Source organism: Callithrix jacchus, chromosome 9, assembly GCF_049354715.1.
Source record: "Callithrix jacchus isolate 240 chromosome 9, calJac240_pri, whole genome shotgun sequence".
Lineage (NCBI taxonomy): Eukaryota > Metazoa > Chordata > Mammalia > Primates > Cebidae > Callithrix > Callithrix jacchus.
The window spans coordinates 114,946,692-114,969,020 of record NC_133510.1 but is presented as its reverse complement, the minus strand read 5'-3'; the positions used below and the strand labels follow the sequence as shown (position 1 = coordinate 114,969,020).

The 22,329-nt window shown below is 39.8% G+C and overlaps 1 protein-coding gene across 5 annotated transcripts in view; it reads left to right on the top strand.

The window, feature by feature from the left end:
* NAA25 (N-alpha-acetyltransferase 25, NatB auxiliary subunit) overlaps positions 1 to 18,743 on the top strand; it is an 87,222-nt gene extending 68,479 nt beyond the window's left edge. For all 5 annotated transcript variants that reach the window (XM_078337327.1, XM_054238895.2, XM_002753022.7 and 2 more), the window contains 2 exons: positions 11,825 to 11,971; positions 15,862 to 18,743. In XM_078337327.1, the coding sequence (XP_078193453.1) occupies positions 11,825 to 11,971; positions 15,862 to 15,984 (270 nt within the window). In that variant the 3' untranslated portion in view covers positions 15,985 to 18,743. The remainder of the gene's footprint in view (positions 1 to 11,824; positions 11,972 to 15,861) is intronic.
* The last annotated feature ends 3,586 nt before the right edge of the window (positions 18,744 to 22,329 follow it).

Below are 22,329 nucleotides of genomic sequence, written 5' to 3'. Positions count from 1 at the left end.
TGGCTGGATATGAAATTCTGGGTTGAAAGTTCTTTTCTTTAAGGATGTTGAATATTGACCCCCACTCTATTCTGGCTTGTAACCTAAGAGATCTGCTGTGAGTCTGATAGGCTTCCCTTTGTGGGAAACCTGGCCTTTCTCTCTGGCTGCCCTTAGCATTTTCTCCTTCATTTCAACCCTGGTGAATCTGACGATTATGTGCCTTGGGGTTGCTCTTCTTGAGGAATATCTCTGTGATGTTCTCTGTATTTCCTGGACTTGAATATTGGCCTGCCTTGCAAGGTTGGGAAAGTTTTCCTGAATAATATCCTGAAGAGCATTTTCCAGCTCGGATTCATTCTCTTCATTGTATTCAGGTACACCTATCAAACGTAGGTTAGGTCTTTTCACATAGTCCCATATTTCTTGGAGACTTTGCTCATTCCTTTTTATCCTTTTTTCTCTAATCTTGTCTTCTTGTTTTATTTCATTGAGTTGGTCTTTGACCTCTGATATCCTTTCTTCTGCTTGATCATTTCAACTGTCAAAACTTGTGCATACTTTGCGAAGTTCTCCTGTTGTGTTTTTCAGCTCCATTAATTCACTTATAGTCCTCTCTAAATTGTGTATTGTTAGCATTTTGTCAAACCTTTTTTCGAGGTTCTTACTTTTTTTGCATTTGGTTAGAACATGTTCTTTTAGCTCACAGAAGTTTCTTATTAACCACTTTCTGAAGCCTGATTCTGACAATTCATCACACTCATTCTCCATCAGGCCTTGTTCCCTTGCTGATGAGGAGCTACCCACACCTGAAGGAGGAGAGGCATTCTGATTTTGGATGTTTAGAGCCTTTTTGTGTTGGTTTCTTCCCATCTTTGTGGATTTATCCACCTGTCGTCTTTGTAATTGCTGACTTTCAGATTGGGTCTCTGAGTGGACATCCAGTTTGTTGGTGGTGATGTTATTTCTGTTTCTTTGTTTTCCTTTGGCAGATGCCCCTCCCCACAGAGCTGGATCTTCCCTGGTTCAGCTGTGCTTGCTGTGAAACTCACCCGTCAGCGTTTCCAATTGCTGTTTTTTTGTGGGGGTGGGACCAGCCGAACCTGGTCACCTGGCTCCCCGTCTCAGAGCCCCTTTTCTTCTTTTCCTAATTGAACAGTCGATTCTCTCCCAGGTGCCCCAGTCGCCTGCCAAAAAGGCGCCGGGATCTATGCAATTTCCTGTGCAGTGACTGCACTGGCTGAAACAGTGGTGCTGAGATTCATGGCGCTTTTCTGCTGGGAATCTCCCGGTCTGGCTCCTGGCTTCAGTCCCCTTCCCAGTCAGCTGAATGGGTGACTCTGCCTTCTCAGAGCTCCAAATGCCAACTAAAAGGGCACCCAGTCCTGCATACTCTGCACTGAGAACTGCTGCACCAGGACGCCGGCAAAACAGCTGTGCTGGCTGAAAGTCGCGCTGGCATCCCGTGGGGCTCCTCTGCTGGGAATCTCCTGGTCCTTAAGCAACAAAAATTTGTCTGGAAGTCTGGCATTCACTCTCTCCCTGCGCCTTCACTGGGAGCGGCAACCCTGATCTGCTGCTAGACGGCCATCTTGGATCTCTCTCCAATACTTGGTATTTTCTTACTGAACTGAAATCAGACATTTTCCCAAGAGCCCTGATTCCTTTATGGGGAATGAATTTCAAAACCAAGATCTAGGTGTTAGTGTGCTCATTGCTATTGGGGTTTCATTGCTTCTAGTTGATTTTTGTGATGAGACCTAAGCACTGTTTTTAAGTGCATGTGCACGCACACACACACACTCTCTCTCTCTCTTTTGAGATGGAATCTTGCTCTGTCACCCAGGCTGGAGTGCAATGTGTAATCACTGCAGCCTTCACTTTCCAGGTTCAAGCGATTCTCCTGCCTCAGCCTCCTGAGTAGCTGGGATTGCAGGCAGGTGCCACTCTCCCAACTAATTTTTGTATTTTTAGGAGAGACAGGGTTTTGCTATGTTGTCCAAGCTGGTCTTAAACTCTGACCTCAGGTGATCCACCTGCCTCAGCCTCTCTGAGTGCTGTGATTACAGGTGTGAGCCACCACGCCTGGCCTACATAAAGAATTTTTAGTGATACCTTCAGTTTCAAGCCAGCATCAGTGTGCTTTCCACTCTTTCCCTCATTCCCTCTTTGTAGCTTCCTTTTCTCAGAGTGAGAATCCTGATCCAAATACCTCAACATATTTATTCATTTGTTGTTTCACAATAAATACTAAATAGTTTTGGGAAATCATGCATCAGTTCCACTACTAGTTCCAATAACAAACTCATTAAAGTTTAAATGTTTTGCAATTATTTTTGTCCTTAGAATATGTTCCAGTGACTATCGACAGTTAAGATACTCTGAAATCACTGGAATTAAAAACTGAGATTACTTTTATTAATATGATAATAAAGTTTTTTCCATTTAAAACTGAATAGTTTTAGGGTACCCCCATCTTTATGGATTTAATTTTTGAATGTGAAAAAGAGTAACTTTTTTTGCATTTCACAGGAAAATAATTTAGTGCTTATTATAGCTCATGATGCGCTGTTTTATTAATGTTTGAATTTATGCTGTTATGAGTGGGGGATTTTTGTTTACTATATAGCATTATAATAATCATTATCAATTGAAAATGTTGCCTGGGTGCTGTGGGCCATGCCCATAATCCCATCACTTTGGGAGGCCAAGGCTGGGGGGAGATTGCTTGACCCCAGGAGTTTGAGACCAGCCTAGGCAGCATAATGAGATTCTGTCTAAAGAAAAAAATTTTTTAAATTAGCTGATCGTGATGGCACATGCCTGTAGTCAGTCTCAGCTACTTAGGAGGCTGAGGCAGGAAGATCACTAAAGCCTGGGAAATCGAGGCTGCTATGAGCTGTGATCACATCACTGTACTCAATGCTGGACAACAAAGCAAGACCCTGTCAAAAAAAAAAAAAAAGAAGAAGAAAGTTGATGTTTCAGTTGTAAATTGACTTCCAGAACAATTCAGTAAAATCCAGGAGTTCTTTAGATTAGATGCTCTGCTGAGTGTTACTATTCATTCAAAAACAAAGGATTCTTAAATACAAATGAGGTTGCTTCTTTCCCTCGCTCTAGTCAAGAGAATTTAACAAACAACAAGACCAGAAACAAAGATAATTTAACTGATCAAGAGTACAAAGTTTGAGGCTGGACACTGGCGGCTCATGCTTGTAATCCCAGCACTTAAAGAGGCAGAGGCAGAGAGGATGGCTTGAGCCCAGGAGTTCAAGACCAGACTGGGCAAGATCTCGTTCTCAACAAAAACGAAAAAAAAAAAAAAAAAAGAAGACAAAGTTTGAAAGTATAGGTCAGACTGGCTTTGTTGCTCTCCTGATGAAAGCTTATGACTCTAGAACATTGCAAATAGCTTTTTGCGAATTGCCTTTTGTAGAGTTTTTTTTTTTTTTTCTGGTTTCTAAAAATGAGAATAGTTTTTCTGATTATCAGAGTAACCCATAAAGGTGTGAATAAAGTGAAGATCATCCATATACCTACTGTGTAAATTGTTTCTTTAATTGCATTTTAGGTTTTGGGGTACATATGAAGAACATGCAAGGTTGTTGCATAGGTACATACGTGGCAGTGTGATTTGCTTCCTTCCTCCCTTTCACCTATATCTGGCATTTCTCCCCATGCTATCTCTCCCCAACTCCCCATCCCCTGCTGTCCCCTATTTCCCCTCAACAGACCCCAGTGTGTGGTGCTCCCCTCCCTGTGTCCATGTGTTCTCATTCCTCAACACCCAACTATGAGTGAGAACATGTGGTGTTTGATTTTCTGTTCTTGTGTCAGTTTGCTGAGAATGATGGTCTCCAGGTTCATCCATATCCCTACAAAGGACACGAACTCATTGTTTTTGATGGCTGCATAATATTCCATGGTGTATATGTGCCACATTTTTTCAGTCCAGTCTATCATCGATGGGCATATGGGTTGGTTCCAGGTCTTTGCTATTGTAAACTGTGCTGCAATGAACATCCATGTCCATGTGTCCTTATAGTAGAACGATTTATAATCCTTTGGATATATACCCAGTAATGGGACTGCTGGGTCAAATGGAATTTCTATTTCTAGGTCCTTGAGGAATCGCCACACTGTCTTCCACAATGGTTGAACTAATTTATACTCCCACCAACAGTGTAAAAGTGTTCCTATTTCTCCACATCCTCTCCAGCATCTGTTGTCTCCAGATTTTTTAACGATCGCCATTCTGACTGGTGTGAGATGGTATCTCAGTGTAGTTTTGAGATACCATGACCAGTGATGATGAGCAATTTTTCATATGTTTGTTGGCCTCATGTATGTCTTCTTTTGTAAAGTGTCTGTTCATATCCTTCGCCCACTTTCGAATGGGCTTTTTTTTCTTGTAAATCTGTTTTAGTTCTTTGTAAATTCTGGCTATCAGCCCTTTGTCAGATGGGTAGACTGCAAAAATTTTTTCCCATTCTTTTGGTTGCCGATTCACTCTAATGACTGTTTCTTTTGCCGAGCAGAAGCTGTGGAGTTTGATTAGGTCCCATTTGTCTATTTTGGCTTTTGCTGCCAATGTTTTTGGTGTTTTGGTCATGAAGTTCTTGCCTACGCCTGTGTCCTGAATGGTTTTGCCTAGATTTTCTTCTAGGGTTTTTAGGGTGTTAGGTCTTATGTTTAAGACTTTAATCTATCTGGAGTTAATTTTAGTGTAAGGTGTCAGGAAGGGGTCCAGTTTCTGCTTTCTGCACACGGCTGGCCAGTTTTCCCAACACCATTTATTAAACAGAATCCTTTCCCCATTGCTTGTTTTTGTCAGGTTTGTCAAAGATCAGATGGTTGTAGATATGTTGTGTTGCCTCCGAGGCCTCTGTTCTGTTCCATTGGTCTATATCTCTGTTTTGGTACTAGTACCATGCTGTTTTGATTACTGTAGCCCTGTAGTATAGTTTGAAGTCTGGTAGTGTGATGCCTCCCACTTTTTTCTCTTTTGCTTAGAATTGACTTGGCTATGTGGGCTCTCTTTTGGTTCCTTATGAAGTTTAAGGTGGTTTTTTCCAGTTCTGTGAAGAAGGTCATTGGTAGCTTTATGGGGATAGCATTGAATCTGTAAATTACTTTGGGCAGTATAACCATTTTCACGATACTGATTCTTCCTAACCATGAACATGGAATGTTTTCTCCATCTGTTTGTGCCCTCTCATTTCATTGAGCAGTGGTTTGTAGTTCTCCTTGAAGAGGTCCTTTATGTTCCTTGTTAGTTGTATTCCTAGGTATTTTATTCTCTTTGTTGCAATTGTGAATGGCAGTTCATTCTTGATTTGGCTCTCTTTAAGTCTGTTATTGGTGTATAGGAATGCTTGTTTTTTGCACATTGATTTTGTATCCTGAGACTTTGCTGAAGTTGCTTATCAGTTTCAGGAGATTTTGGGCTGAGATGATGGGGTCTTCTAAATATATAATCATGTCATCTGCAAATAGAGACAATTTGACTTCCTCCTTTCCTATTTGAATACCCTTTATTTCTTTTTCCTGCCTGATTGCTCTGGCTAGAACTTCCGGTAGTATATCGAATATGAGTGGTGAGAGGGGGCATCCTTGTCTAGTGCCAGATTTCAAAGGGAATGCTTCCAGTTTTTGCCCATTGAGTATGATATTGGCTGTTGGTTTGTCGTAAATAGCTTTTATTATTTTGAGATACATTCTGTCAATACTGAGTTTATTGAGGGTTTTTAGCATAAAGGGCTGTTGAATTTTGTCAAAGGCCTTCTCTGCATCAATTGAGATAATCATGTGGTTTTTGTCTTTGGTTCTGTTTTTGTGGTGAATTATGTTTATAGACTTGCGTATGTTGAACCTGCCTTGCATCCCTGGGATGAATCCTACTTGATCATGATGGATAAGCTTTTTGATGTGCTGTTGCAGTAGGCTTGCCAGTATTTTATTGAAGATTTTTGCATCTATGTTCATCATGGATATTGGCTTGAAGTTTTCTTCTCTTGCTGAGTCTCTGCCGGGTTTTGGTATCAGGATGATGTTGGTCTCATAAAATGATTTGGGAAAGATTCCCTCTTTTTGATTATTTGGAATAGTTTCAGAAGGAATGGTACCAGCTCCTCTTTGTGTGTCTGGTAGTATTTGGCTGTGAACCCATCTGGACCTGGGCTTTTTTTGTGTGGTAGGCTCCTAATTGCTGCCTCAACTTCAGTCCTTGTTATTGGTCTATTCAGGGTTTCGACTTCTTCCTGGTTTAGGCTTGGGAGGATGTAAGTGTCCAGGACTTTATCCAATTCTTCCAGGTTTACTGGTTTATGTGCATAGAGTTGTTTGTAATAATCTCTGATGATGGTTTGAATTTCTGTGGAATATGTGGTGATATCCCCTTTATCATTTTTTATTGCATCTATTTGGTTATTCTCTCTTTTTTTTTTTAATCTGCCTAGTGGTCGGTCTGTTTTGTTGATATTTTCGAAAAACCAGTTCCTGGATTTATTAATTGTTTGAAGGGTTTTTTGTGTTTCTGTCTCCTTCAGTTCTGCTCTGATCTTAGTTATTTCTTGTCTTCTGCTAGGTTTTGAGTTTTTTTGATGTTGTTCATCTAGCTCTTTCAATTTTGACGATAGGATGTCAATTTTAGATCTCTCCTTGCTTCTCATGTTGGCATTTATTGCTATATATTTTCCTTAGAGACTGCTTTAAATGTGTCCCAGAAATTCTGGTATGTTGTGTCTTCGTTCTCGTTGATTTCGAAGAACATCTTTATTTCTGCCTTCATTTCATTGTTTATCCAGTCAACATTCAAGAGCCAGTTGTTCAGTTTCTATGAAGCTGTGCAGTTCTGAGTTAGTTTCTCAGTTCTGAGTTCTAACTTGATTGCACTATGGTCTGAGAGACTGTTTGTTATGATTTCAGTTGTTTTGCATTTGCTGAGGGGTGATTTACTTCCAATTATGTGGTCAATTTTAGAGTAGGTGTGATGTGGTGCTGAGAAGAATGTATATTCTGTGGATTTGGGGTGCAGAGTTCTGTAAATGTCTATTAGGTTTGCTTGTTCCAGGTGTGAGTTGAAGTCCTGGATATCCTTGTTAATTTTCTGTGTCGTTGATCTGTCTAATATTGGCAATGGGGTGTTAAAGTCTCCCACTATTATTGTGTGGGAGTCTAACTCTCTTTGTAAGTCATTAAGAACTTGCCTTATGTATCTGGGTGCTCCTGTATTGGGTGCATATATATTTAGGATCATTAGCTCTTCTTGTTGCATTGATCCTTTTACCATTATGTAATGTCCTTCTTTGTCTCTTTTGATCTTTGTTGCTTTAAAGTCTATTTTATCAGAGACGAGAATTGCAACTCCTGCTTTTTTTTGCTCTCCATTTGCTTGGTAAATCTTCCTCTGTCCGTTTATTTTGAGCCTTTGTGTATCCCTGCATGTGAGATGGGTTTCCTGGATACAGCACACCAATGGGTTTTGGATTTTTATCCAATTTGCCAGTCTGTGTTTTTTTATTGGGGCATTTAGTCCATTTACATTTAGGGTTAATATTGTTATGTGTGTATTTGAAACTGCCATTTTGATTCTAGCCAGCTGTTTTGCCCGTTAGTTGATGCAGATTCTACATTGTGTTGATGCTCTTTACCATTTGGTATGTTTTTGGAGTGGCTGGTACTGGTTGTTCCTTTGTATGTGTAGTGCCTCTCTCAGGAGCTCTTGTAAAGCAGGCCTGGTGGTGATGAAATCTCTGAGTACTTGCTTGTTCACAAAGAACTTACTTTTCCTTCAGTTATGAAGCTTAGTTTGGCTGGATATGAAATTCTGGGTTGAAAGTTCTTTTCTTTAAGGATGTTGAATATTGACCCCCACTCTCTTCTGGCTCATAGGGTTTCTTCGGAGAGATGTGCTGTGAGTCCAATAGGCTTCCCTTTGTGGGTAACCTGACCTTTCTCTCTGGCTGCCCTTAGTATTTTCTCCTTCATTTCAACCCTGGTGAATCTGACGATTATGTGCCTTGGGGTTGCTCTTCTTGAGAAATATCTTTGTGGTGTTCTCTGTATTTCCTGGACTTGAATATTGGCCTGCCTTGCTAGGTTGGGGAAGTTTTCCTGGATAATATCCTGAAGAATGAATCCAGCTTGGATTAATTCTTTTCGTCACATTCAGGTACACCTGTAAAACAGAGATTAGGTCTTTTCACATAGTCCCATATTTTTTAGAGACTTTGTTCATTCCTTTTTACTCTTTTTTCTCTAATCTTGCTTTCTCGTTTTATTTCATTGAGTTGATCTTCGACTTCTGATATTCTTTCTTCTGCTTGGTCGATTCGGCTGTTGAAACTTGTTCATGCTTCATGAAGTTCTCGTGTTGTGTTTTTCAGCTCCATCAATTCACTTATATTCCTCTCTAAGTAGTCTATTTTTGTTAGCATTTCATCAAATATTTTTTCAAGCTTCTTAGTTTCTTTGCATTGGGTTAGAACATGTTCTTTTAGCTCACAGAAGTTTCTTATTACCCACCTTCTGAAGCCTGATTCTGTGAATTCATCACACTCATTTTCCATCAGGCCTTGTTCCCTTGCTGATGAGGAGTTGTGATCCCTTGTAGGAGGAGAGGCGTTCTGGTTTCGGGTGTTTTCATCATTTTTTGCGCTGGTTTCTTCCCATCTTTGTGGATTTATCCACCTGTTGTCTTTGTAGTTGCTGAATTTCAGATTGGGTCTTTGAGTGGATGTTTAGTTTGTCGATGATGAAGTTATTTCTGTTTCTTAGTTTTCCTTCTGACAGTCTGGTCCCTCTGCTGTAGGACTACTGAGGTCCACTCCAGGCCCTGGTTGCCTGAGGATCACCTGCAGCAGCTGCAGAACAGTAAGGGTTGCTACCAGTTTCTTCTTCTGCTATCTTTGTCTCAGAAGGATACCCACCAAATGTCAGTCTGAGCTCTCCTTTATGAGGTTACTCCGGATATACGGGGGTCAAGGAGCTGCTTGAGGAGACAGTCTGTCCTTTATAGGAGCTCAAGTGCTGAGCTGTGAGCTCCATTGTTCATTCAGAGCTGCTGGGCAGGTACATTTAAGTCTGCTACTGCAGAACTCATAAACCCCTTTTTTTTCCCCAGGTGCTCTGTCCCAGGGAGTTAGGGCTTTATGAGTTTCTGTTGTGCTGCTGCCTTTTTTTTCAGGGCTGCCCTGCCCAGCAAGGAGGCAGCCTAGTCACTGTCTGCTGCAGAGACTTTGCTGAGCTGCTGTGGGCTTTGCCCAGCTGCTATGTGAACTTCCCTGAAGTCCTGTTTATATGGGTGTAGTTAGAACTGCCTCCGCATTGGTGGCCCACCTCTGTAATGGCAGATTCTCTCTGTAATGGTGGACTGCCTCGGCAACGGCGGATTACCTCCGTAGTTTTGGAGTACCTCTGTAATGGTGGATACCCCTCCCCCACAGAGCTGGACCTTCCCAGTTTCAGCTGTGCTTGCTGTGAAAATCTCAACCCAGAGTGTTTCCAATTGCTGTTTTTTCATGGGGGTGGGACCAGCCGAGGCTGATCACCTGGCTCCCTGCCTCAGATCCTTTTTTTTAGTTGAATGGTCGACTCTCTCCTGGGTGTTTCAGTTGCCTGCTGAAAAGGTGCCGGGATCTGTGTGATTTCCCGTGTGGTGCAGCCAGCTGAATCAGTGGTGCTGAGATTCGTGGTGCTTTTTTGCCCAGGAATCTCCTGGCCTGGCTCACTGTTTCAGTCCCCTTTTTAATCAGATGAATGGGCGACTCTGTCTTCCCGCAGCTCCAATCACCAGCTAAAAGGGCACCCAGACCTGTGTATTTTGTATGGAGAACTGCCGCGCCGGGGCGCCAGCAAAACAGCTGTGCCGGCCAAAATAGCTGCGCAGGTGACCCATGGGGCTCCTCCGCCCGGGAATCTCCTGGTCTGTGGTCAATTAAAATCCTTCTGGAAATGCGGTTTCCAGTCACCCTCTGTACTTTCACTGGGAGCTGCAATCCTGAGCTGCTCCTAATTGGCCATCTTTGATATCTCATAAATTTTTATATAATTTCAGTAATAACTACTGTGATAATTTTCATGGTAAACAAACCTGCTATACAGAAGGTTCTATAACTTGCTTTTTTGTTTTCATATAACAGGTTATCTTGGACATCTTTTCATGTCAGTAAATTTAGATTAATTACTTTTAATGGTAACATGGTACTGTTATATTAATATGGTATAATTTATTTCTGTTGATGAATTGTTGGTTCTAATTTTTTTGTATATTATAAATATGTTGCTATTGAGATAGAAACAGATTCACAAGGATACATTGATAGTATAATTTCTTTTTTTGTGTTTTTTTTTGTTTGAGACAGAATCTCATTGTCACTAAGGCTGGAGTGCAGTGGCGCAGTCTTGGCTCACTACAGCCTCCACCTCCTGGGTTCAAGCTATTCTCCTCCCTCAGCCTTCTGAGTAATTGTGATTAGAAGCATGTGCCACCATGCCCAGCTAATTTTTGTATTTTTAGTAGACACAGGGTTTCATCATGTTGGCTAGGCTGGTCTTGAACTTCTGACCTCAAGCATTCCACCTGCCTTAGCCTCCCAGAGTACTGGGATTACAGATGTGAGCCACCACACCTCGCCTATAATATAGTTTGTTTTTCTTTCTTTCTTTTTTTTGAGATGGAATGTCGCTGTATTGCCCAGGCTGGAGTGCAGTGGTGCCATCTTGGCTCACTGCAACCTCTACCTCCTGGGTTTAAACAGTTCTCTGCCGCAGTCTCCCGAGTAGGTGGGATTATAGGCATGTACCACCATGCCTGGCTAATTTTTGTATTTTTAGTAGATATGGGGTTTCACCATTTTGGCCAGGCTGTTCTTGAACTCCTGACCTCGTGATCCACCTGTCTCGGCCTCCCAAAGTGCTGGGATTACAGACCTGAGCCACCGCACCTGGCCTATCATATAGTTTATTTAGGATAGCTCTTTGATCTGAAATTAACTGTATATATACATTTATACAGTTAGTAAATGTATATATACATTTATACAGTTAGTAAATGTATATATACATTTATACAGTTAGTAAATGTATATACATATGTACATTTGTACTCCCCCCAACAGTGTTGAGTATGTCTGTATCCTTAACCATCTGGCAGGTGAATATTATCCCCTTTTTCTAATATTGATTATTAAAATTTTATTGATACTGAACTGTCCAACAATACTACTTGAGTGAAAAGCTAGCTTTATTAGTTGATCGGCTAGGTTTTTTAGTTGTATCATGTTTCCTGGATTTCTTTGATATGTTTTCTATTCTTGTCTTTGTCCAAGTTTCTTATTGTGGTAGTAATATTTTTCCTATTAATATGTGTTGAATTGTTGAGTTCTTAACATAATAGTGTTACTAATCCCCTGTCACACGTGATGCCGTTTTTTTTAGTTTGTCATTTGTCTTTTAACTTGAGTGATTTTTTTTTGTCAATGTAATATTTTTAAAAACAAGGATGATCTTTTTAATGGTTTGTAGCTTAGTGCGACGTTTAGAAAGGCTTTTTCAACTGTCAGTGTCATGATTGCCGAAGTTGTTACGTAATTTTTTTCCACTGTGTTGATGGATTTTTTTAATTTAAGTATTTAATCTGTCTGACATTTTAATATTACTGTGTTATTTATTTTGTATCTCCAAATGTCTAGCTGGTTATTTTACTACCATTCATTTACTTGAAACCACTGGTTTGAAATGCCACTATTTAAATTCTCTCATATATTTCAGTAACTTATATGATGTAGATATGGGTAATATGTTTGATAATGTTTCAATTCTTTTTTAATCTTTTTCCTAGCCACCTGTCTTTACCAGTTTCCAAGACTTTGTTACTGGGCTTCAGACTTTAATTTCCAATGTTGTGGATCATATTAAAGGGCTTGAAACACATCTAATTGCACTTAAACTTGAAGAACTTATTTTAGAAGACACTTCTCTGTCACCGGTAAGAGATTATAGACAATTAGCAATGTTTTCTACACACACACACACACACACACACACACACACACACTCTCTCTCTCTATCACAAGGACAAATTAAACTTCAATTTATCATTTTCTCTTTATAAGACTTGTGACTAAGTCCGGGTGTGGTGGCTCACGCCTATAATCCCAGCACTTTGGGAGGCTGAGGCGGGTGGAGCATGAGGTCAAGAGATTGAGACCATCCTGGTCAACAAGGTGAAACCCTGTCTCTACTAAAAATACAAAAAAAAAAAATTAGCTGGGCATGGTGGCACACGCCTGTAGTCCCAATTACTTGAGAGGCTGAGGCAGGAGAATTGCTTGAACCCAGGAGGCGGAGGTTGTGGTGAGCCGAGATCGCGCCATTGCCCTCCAGCCTGGGTAACAAGAGCAAAACTCTGTCTCAAAAAAAAAAATAAATAAATAAAAAGACTTGTGACTAGAAAGTGCTTGGCAGTAGTTTCTTGTTGTGTTATTGGTGGTAGGTTTTTCCCCCTTCTTCATTTCTTCCCATATCTCCTCCTTTCTATACATTTTTTCGGGTTGTTCTTTTACTATAAAACTAATACCAGTATTTTGGCATCACAGAGTCAGCCATATTTTGAGATCCAGGGACAATCTTCTTGAATAGAATTTACCTGCTGCTGAGTTGGCTGTCTTCCTTGCCACCCCAGCTGTTATCACCTGAGAAAGGAGAAATGCTGGACATCAGAAGTAATTATATCAGCAATAATTAGGCTGGAGCAAGCCAGCCCAAAAAGAAATGAAACCAAGTATGGAATCAAAAGTTACCATCATCAAATGTCTTCTGATATTATTTTAGGTCTTTTCAAATTCTAGTAGTTAGCAAAATCCTTATAAAGCCTTTGCCCTTCAGAATTATTTTTTGTAAGTGTTAATTCACCAGCCTGCAGTAGGTTTAGGATTTTTGGTAGGGGCCAAAAGGACAGTGGTGGAGTCATCTGTTTCTAGCCTGTTGCTCCAGTGATGAAACTGATCTTAAGAAAATGCTTCTCTGCAGGAGTTTGTCTGAGCTAAACTGCTGATGATGGAATTTATCCAGTAATCTGAGGGAAGCCATCATCATAGCTCCAGACCTTCATAGGGAAGAGAATGAATAGAATTTTCCTTAGCCCACCAGCCTTAAAAGATTGTAAGCCCCTCTTTTGTAAAGCATAAAAACTTTAGACTTTGAACAAGGTGCTTACTGTGGGAAAGGACTCAGAGCAGTTCACATGACCAAAGGTTGATTTTAAAAAGCAGATGTATTCATACTGAATGGAGTGAGTGAAAAAGTCACTTTGTTCAATATTTACATGTCTGCTTTCTTTAATCAAGAGTAGGGACATTTGAGGAAGATTAATTGGTTTTCACGAGGTAGGAAGAAATGTAGGAAAAGGATCCCAAGCAGAAGGAGGTACAGATAAAAGCACAGGGACAGGAAAGTCAATTTTGTGTGGGGCAGTTTAACACAGATGGTAGGGCTAGAGCTTATGGTACAAGGGAAGGACTGTTAGATTATGATGGTGATAGGCACAGTAGCCCTGCTGTGACTATCTAGTGGTTGTTTATGTTAAAAGATTTGTCTGCATTCTGAAATGATGAGCAAGAGTTCTCATTTTCAGAGTTCTAGAGGTTATCTTTAAGTTGGCCATACTCTCTAGATTTTACAGGCCCTAGCTTTTGTTCTTGTCTTTTGACCTTGGGAAAGTTACTTAACCTCTCTTAAGCTTCAGTCTGTTGTGTTTATCTGTAAATGGGAATCATAATAATGCTTATTTCATAGGATTATAGAAAGGATTAAACAAAGCAATAATCGGCCTTATATTGCCTACTTTTGTTAAAGTCATGTTTCATATAGTTACTGAGCAGTACCAGCCACCAAATACCTGATGCACATATGGTGCTGGCTACCTGTCTTTTAAAGGTAAAAATCTCTTCAATTCATTAGGCTCCTCTGCTTTCATTCCTCCTTTTCTTTCTAAGCTTGAAACATTGTGAATAAGGCCTCTAGACTATGACCTCTAGTCCTGATTCCCTTTCTTACTTCCTATGGGGTATCCTAGTGAAACTGGTTGTGTGTTAGGACCTTTTTGTGTATATTTGTATTCACAGAGAATATATACAGTATTATTGTATTATTTTGTACTTCAAAAAAAGTAAATTTGGCCAGGGGTAGTGGCTCACGCCTATAATCCCAGCACTTTGGGAGGCCAAGGCTGGGGAATTATTTGAGCTCAGGAGTTCAAGACGAGCCTGGGCAGCTTAGTGAGACCCTGCCTCTACTTAAAAAAAAAAATGTATTTTAAATTCAATTTTATTTTCAAGAGATCTGTTCAAGGTAATGCCCATGGATCAATCTTGTTCATTAAACAACTGCAGAGTATTCAGAATATAAATGCACCACTGCCATTGGACATTTTAGGTTGTTTCTTTATATTTGCTTTTACATATGGTACTGAAATGCATTTGTGCGCACATTTCTATGCACATTTATATTTCTAAGGTAAATTAGATTGGAAGTACTAGTATTGTTGGGTGAGAAAGTATATTCCCTGTTTCTTCTACACAGTTCTGGGCTCTGCAGCACTCAACTTCATGTAAACCTAATCAGTTCTTCAGCCAACCTTCTTTCTCTGTGAGAACTTACTCATTCCCCTTTGTTTTTTGTGAGCTTTACTAAAGTAAACATTTGCCGGCAAATAATAACTTATATTGAAGAATATATATTTGGTCTCTTGAACTCAGGGGCTTTGTCAGCATGGAGCCAGGCCTGTTAATATTGTAACTGGAAATGATGGAGTTAGTAAAGTTGAGGCTGTTATTAAAAGTAGCTATGATGATACACAAATTAGTAATAAATTTCTACTTTTTTCTGATGAAAACAATCAGAAATCTCAAAATTTCTACTTCGTACAGATTATAACAAAATAGTAGGTATTTTATGTCCAAACTAGTCAATTTTTTTTTCTTTTGAGACGGAGTTTAGCTCTTGTTCCCCAGGCTGGAGTGCAATGGCAGGATCTCGGCTCACCAGAACCTCTGCCTCCGGGCTTCAAGCGATTCTCCTGCCTCAGCCTCCTGAGTAGCTGGGATTACATGCTAATTTTGTACTTTTAGTAGAGACAGGGTTTCTCCATGTTGGTCAGCCTGGTCCCAAACTCCTGACCTCAGGTGTTCCACCTGCCTTGGCCTCTGAAAGTGCTAGGATTATAGGTGTGAGCCACTGTACCCGGCCCATAATTTTCTATTTTTATTGATTAAAAAGTAGTAATCAGAAGTCTCAGTTTTTCTCTTTTTAAATTTTTTGATACAGACTCACTCTATCACCCAGGATGGTGTGTAGTGGCACGATCTCAGCTCACTACAACCTCCACCTCTCGAGTTCAAGCATTTCTCTTGCCTCAACCTCCCAAGTAGCTGGGATTATAGGTGTGTGCCACTATGCCCAGCTAATTTTTGTTAATTTTTAGTAGAGATGAACTTTCATCACGTTGGCCAGGCTGGTCTTGAACTCTTGGGCTCAAGTGATCCACCTGCCTCAGCCTCCTAAAGTGCTGTGATTACAGGCATGAGCACTGTGCCTGGCCCAGTTTTTTCTACCTTATATAACTTAGAACAAAGGGTGCTTGAAAGAGTAATTACACTAAAACCATAGGGTTTCCATGAAGAATCCCATGGAAAAATACCCATTTGTGATGCACTTTAGCCTTCTTTGCATTTTATGCAATTGAAAATGACCCACTGTGTTCTAATGGAGCTTACATTGAGACCAAAGGTAATGGCAGCTTTAACTTTTATCCGAGAACCAGAATCTGGGGGGATGGTTTTTAGGCAAGGCTAATTATTCTTGTTTCCTCCTTTATAGGAAGAGAGAAAATTTTCAAAGACTGTGCAAGGGAAGGTACAGAGCAGTTATCTGCATTCACTTCTGGAAATGGGGGAGCTGCTGAAAAAAAGACTTGAGATGACAAAGAAACTAAAAATTTAAGAAAGTATCAACCACGGGCACTGATGACTCTGCAACAGAAAATGACACCATCTTCCCAGGCAAAAGCAACATCTGGTTGACCTTGATTTTAATCCAGAACTTCCTCATAAAATGCATGAAGGACTTTGTGAATTTTTTTTAGATGTTAAATATATACAACTGACTAAATTATTGTATATAAACCAGAAGCAGGACCCTCATCTGGGTTTGACCACTTTTTATACACGTTCATATGCATATGGCAGCAAAAAGAGAACCCTACTTTTCTTCTTCCCATCACCAGACACATCTTGTCAGGGGAGCGGGGGGGGGGGTCTATAAAAACAGCAATAGAAATTAAGCATAAAGCATCAACCTCATAGCAACTCAATGGCCCTTCCATTATAAATAGCAGTAAAAGTTTTTGGTCTGGTCCTTGAGCCACAAGAAGTGGAGGGACCATGCCGGGGAACAGGCCCTCTTTGCACAGCAGCAGGTTTGTTTTGAGGTTTGCTCAGCTACTTGGCTCCTACAGAACCCAAGGCAGGTACACAAAGGGCCATAGATGAGATCTGGCATACATACCCGCCATTGAAGGGCATCACTTGGATGACTAAAGGCACTCACTTTTTGGCTTAGTTTTTGTCTGATAGTTAAGACATCCCCTTCCTAGCTTCTGTGAGAGTTAAAATCTCAGGTAGGGAAGCAAGGAAGGCTTTATTAATTTACAACTGTTTAGAGGGGAAAGCAGTACAGACCACTTAAGCCCACAGAGGACTATTTTTCTGTCTTTCATACATTTGGGAAAGATGAGCATCACTGTTATAAAGAAGAGAGATGTACATAATTTATGCAGGCAAGTCTGGTACTGATTTCAGTGGTTTTGTGAGTCATATATATATGACTTGAATATTAAGATTTAATACTTAATGTTTTTAAGTGGGGGGTTTGGGAAGGAAGGAATATAATATTATGGATTTAACCTTAGGCATTAAGTTTGAAGCTGGCAAAAGAAATGTTATTGAGTGGGTTTGAGGTTTGGATACTTTCTTCAAACTTGGAGAATTATACCAGGATGGTGTTTACTTTGTCTGCCAGGAGGTCCCCAAGACTATAGCTTTAGAGGTCGGTCTAATAGAAGAGGTAAAAAAATCGCTCTTGAAAATGTCATACGATTTATAAAGTTTATTTGATAGTATTTTTCTGTTTGAGTCCCTGCTTCTGTTTATCTGTTACCTAAATATAGTTCAAGTTAGTAATTCTGTAAGAGCAAAGAAATGAATTTGATGAGGAAATGAAGCATCCAGTGGATGCTTAAAGGTCCTTTCCAACCTGCACTGCTTCAGTGAACTGTGATACTTTTTTCCTTACAAGCAACCAAGAGAGCTGGGAATATCTGTGTATGCAAAGTAATTGCATTTTGTCCCTTCATTTTGACTTTCTTAGATTCATAATTTGATAGAGTGCTTAAACTTCCAAGGAAATTTTAAACAATTACATTACCTGTTAAAAATAAGACTTGTTGGAAACCTAGTCCATCAGGTGATTTCAAAAATTTATTTTTGATATGAGTAGCCACAGCTGTCATATACCCCATCTCAAAAGGAAGAACTGTTTTGAACAAGATGAATGGAAAATTCTGATTAATTTTGAATTTCATGTAATGACAACATATTCTTTCATAAAACTATGGCCTGTTTAAGATGGAACTTTGTGTGTGTCTGCTGGGGAGGGTGGGGGTACGTGTGTATGGCATGTGTTCTTGAAATGTCTCTTTGAATATCCAAAAAAGTACTGTACTGTAGAAATGCTCTTTGATAAAGTCTATCAACTGACCATGATCACATGTATGTGCAGTGGGCTAGCCTTGGTCCTCAGGGACAGTGTGTGACTCTAAGGGTCTTCCTAACCAGTCTCTGGCCTGAAGCTATCTGAGAACTCTCCTGGTTTTAATGACAAATAATGTTATGTTGAGGTTATGCTTCCTTTGTTATTTGCTGGTTTCCTACTAAATGTAGCATTTCAATTAGATCCAACCTTCACATTTTGAGATAATTGTAAAAAGAATGAAATTATGCAGAAATGACCAATATCTCTTACCAATCTGTTCTTTTGGAAACCCACATGCACTATAAATTGTGTACAGTTAAAATATATATATATATATATTCTTACATGAGTTAGAAGCACCCTCTCCCAGCAATCATGTCATTGGTATTTGAAGAGAATTCCCAAATAACCCACTGCTGCTGCTGCTGCTGTTTTTGATTTGTATGGGTTTTTGTTTTGTTTTTGTGTGGTAAATTGATATTTTAAAAAGGAGAAAAAAACACGACTACTGTTTACAGACTGAAAAATTATTGCTTTTTATACTACTGAGATCCTAAGTTAAGACTCTCCAAAGCAAACATTTGGTTTAACTCATTTATCTGATGTGGATAAAAGGTGGAGAAACTTTTAGTCTTCTTCACATAATGGAAAATGTACAAATGCCTAGTTGTGTTGCCCATCAATTTTGTATATTTTCATAATTTTAATTGTTCAAAATTGCATTATATTTTGCAATCACTATGTTCAATCTGGATTTGTCTTTCATTTTAACTTTTAATATAAAAAGGGGTTTCAATGTATCTACAGGCTTGTTATTGAAACTTCCTGCTTATTTGATGTGATTTATTATGGGAAGTGTATATTCTTCCTTCTTAAGTAAGTGAAGCATAGCAAATCTACTTTAAACTGGATGGGTTAATTTATATAAACATTTTCATTTTAAGTTGGCATTTCTGCCTGGTTTCTTTTTCTTCAGATTCTTAGAAGCCACAACCTTCTAAACGGTGTTAATTCATCTCAATTGTGTATTTTAGTGCTATACCCAGCATATATTTGATATTTCAGAATTTAGAATTTTTATTCCAAGACAGCTAGTCTTTTTGGCTCAAAAGTTAGTACCTTCTATACTTGTTCAAAATATATGTATTGAACTTAGCATATAGCAGATTCCACTTTAGGCTCTGCTGAGACCCTATGTCCTCGTTAGTAAATGAGTAACCTATATCCTAGTTAGTGGCTGTGAGGCAGGGAAGAGGCAATAAAAATATTAGTTTGTAATTAAGTCCTGCTTAATGAAGTAATCACAGTGTGAGTGTATCTCAAGGGTCACTTCAGACTGGGTTACAGGAGGACCTCCCAAGTGGTGTCCTCTGATCTGAATGATGAAGTCTCAGGAAAGAAAGGAACGAACACACATGCAAATGCCCCAAGGCAGGAAACTGCTGAGCTGGTTCCAGGAAGTGAAAGTGTTCAAGTGGCTAGGAATTAATCAAAGGGGTAGGATTGAGAGACAGAACGGGATGAAATCCATCAGCACTTTGTAGTCAGGGGAAGGAATGAGATTTTATTCTAAATTTAGTGTGAAGTTACTGGAGGATTTCAGGGAGGCTAATGATATGATTTATCCAAGGGTACTCAAACCCACACAAGCTGGGATTCAGAACTTATTCAGGTACACTGACAACACAGTAGAAGTAGGAACTGTTTTTTCCTCTATTTTTCTTTCTGTCCTGTGGTATTGTCTCTTTGTATGAGCCCCATAGAGTCAGTTTTTGCCTGCTTCTTCAGTTATGAATTAACTCCATCCCAAGGTTTTTTTTTTTTTTTTGAGACGAAGTCTTGCTCTGTAGCTTGTTATGGGATCTCGGCTCACTGCAATCTCCACCTCCCCAGTTCAAGCAGTTCTCCTGCCTCAGCCTCCTGACTAGCTGGGATTACAGCATGCCACCACAACCAGCTAATTTTTGTATTTTTAGTAGAGATGGGGTTTCACCATGTTGGCCAGGATGGTCTTGGTCTCCTGCCCTCATGATCCACCCACCTCGGCCTCCCAAGGTTTTTCTTTAGCAAAAGGTAGGTAGACCTCACTGCCATTCTTAATTTTCTCCAGAGATGGGCTCAGGTTTATGCTTTATGTACCCTGTTTCTTACAGAGTTGTTCCCGCCTTGATGCAGTCATGTATTTAATAGTATGACTGGAGGGTAAGCCACCATGAACCAAATGCTTTTACAAATTATTTGTGGGGTTCCTATAACAGTTTATGCTTCAGGAGTACAGAGCTTTTCTGCAACCTCCAGCTTCCATAGAGCCCAGTAAATTTAAGCCTCAGATACTGTACTATTTTACAAATGAGAAAAGTAGTTGTTGCAGACAAGACTACTGTTTAGCATTGAAATTACCTAACTGCAGCAAATAATTCAACCTCTCTTAAGCATTGGGGGAAATGAACTAAAGTCCAGATCCCCCTCACCATCTCACATTCTTATGTCTTGTTGGCCACGTTCATATTCCCAGATTAGTTCTTTATGTGCCATCTCTCTTGATGCAATTCCAACTCCAACATTTTTTGTGGTGCTAATTACCAACAACTATTTGCAAATTAAAATTACTCTTGGCATTTGAGAAAACTTGCAAGTTCCTTAAACACAATTCATGTTGGATCCAGTGTCTGCTTCAGGTTATCAGGAAATTCCCTTAAAATTGAAAATACTTAACCAGGTGCAGTGGCATGCACCTGTACTCCCCAGCTACTCAGAAAGCTGAGGTAGGAGGATCACTTGAGCCTAGGAATTCAAGTCTAGCCTGGGCAACATAGCAAGACCACCATCTCTAAATATTTGATTGACTCTGTGAAGCCAGTCCATAGCCTTCATTAGAATCTGAATAGCAGCACTTGAGCCACAATATTAATAGATGCTAAGAGGTAGAGGAAAGGAATCCATTTGACCTGGGTGAGTGAAGACTGGATTTTATGTGACATGTGCAAATCACTTCAGACTCTAAAACTAGAAACAGGGCCCATTTTTAACTAAAACTACTGGATAACAAAGGGCCTCTGACAAAGGTAATGTAGTTCTGCCCAATAGCTCAGGTTTCTTCAACTTGATGCCCTGGGGTTGTAAATAATGATACCCAGCCAGAACCCATCCAGTGCCGTGCCCATGGAGGTACTGTCACCTTCCTGCTTCTCACAATTGAGAGTCAAGATTAGTCTTCATTCAGGTACTCTGGATGCATTTAGTATCAGAGTCCTTTTCCTGCCTGCCATTTGTCATCTTCTTCTAATTTCCATAAAACAGTGAATACTTTGCTCTTCAGAAGTGATCCTGTTTACTAGCCTGACGTGTTGGCTCACACCTGTAATCCCAGCACTTTGGGAGGCCAAGGCCGGTGGATCACAAGCTCAGGAGTTCAAGACCAGCCTGGCCAAGATGGTGAAACTCTGTCTCTACTAAAAACTACAAAATAATTAGCCAGACATGGTGGCAGATACCTGTAATCCCAGCTACTTGGGAGTCTGAGGCAGGAGAATCGCTTAAACCTTGGGATGGGGAGGTTGCAGTGAGCCGAGATCATACCACTGCACTACAGCCTGGGCAAAGGAGATCCTGTAGACATGGAACACACTGGAACAGCCAAAACAAGTTTACCAGTTAGAAGCATCCAAAAAGATCTTTCAAAAGTTTCAGTGAGAACTGAAATAATGAGAAGGGAAAATTTAGAAATTATACTAAATATATTCTTTCATCATATTACATAAGGTGTTGGCAGGTGGATGTTTAGGTTTAAACATCTTTTACTTACTTGGTTTGAATTGTTAGCCTAAGCTACAGTTTTTTTGTCCCATCTCATTCAAAACATGGATTTCCTCTATTTTTGTTTCCAGTAACTAAATATATAGCAACCTGGATAAAATGGAGGAAAGTAATTCAAGGTCTTATTTGCCAACTCCATTCAACTTAAATTGCTTTGTGTAGGTACAATTAGACTTATTTCAGGAGCTATGGTCTGATGACATTTTCAAATGGTTAAATATGAAAGTAGGGCTGTCATGAAGCTCACTATTGCAGATAGTGATTTCAATGTTGGCACAAGTGCTCTCTGCTTTCTAGAAGTTGGTGTTTATTTAGTGACAGTGATTTAGATGGAAAATATTTTTGAATTTTCATATTGGACTGGACTATATCATTTAGCTGTATAAATCCAAGTCACAGAATATATCAGTAGAACTAAGAATTTGCTATATGTACCTTGCAGAGCATGAAAAATAATTATACCATGGTCCCTCAATGTTGGTTCAAAGTGTTCATCAATATTCCTGTTAAGTTTTAAGGACTGGAAAATGGACCACACACTTTACCATCATCAGCCAATCCATGTCAGTCTGAGTATCACTGGAAAAAGACAAACGTATGCCAGTTTCCATAATGTTATGAGGATAGTTTGTTACCCTGGGAGAGTAGAGGTCATACCAGCTTAGATTCAAAGAGGAAAGCAGGTCATAGACCAAAGTATAATTTGAAAAGACAACAGAA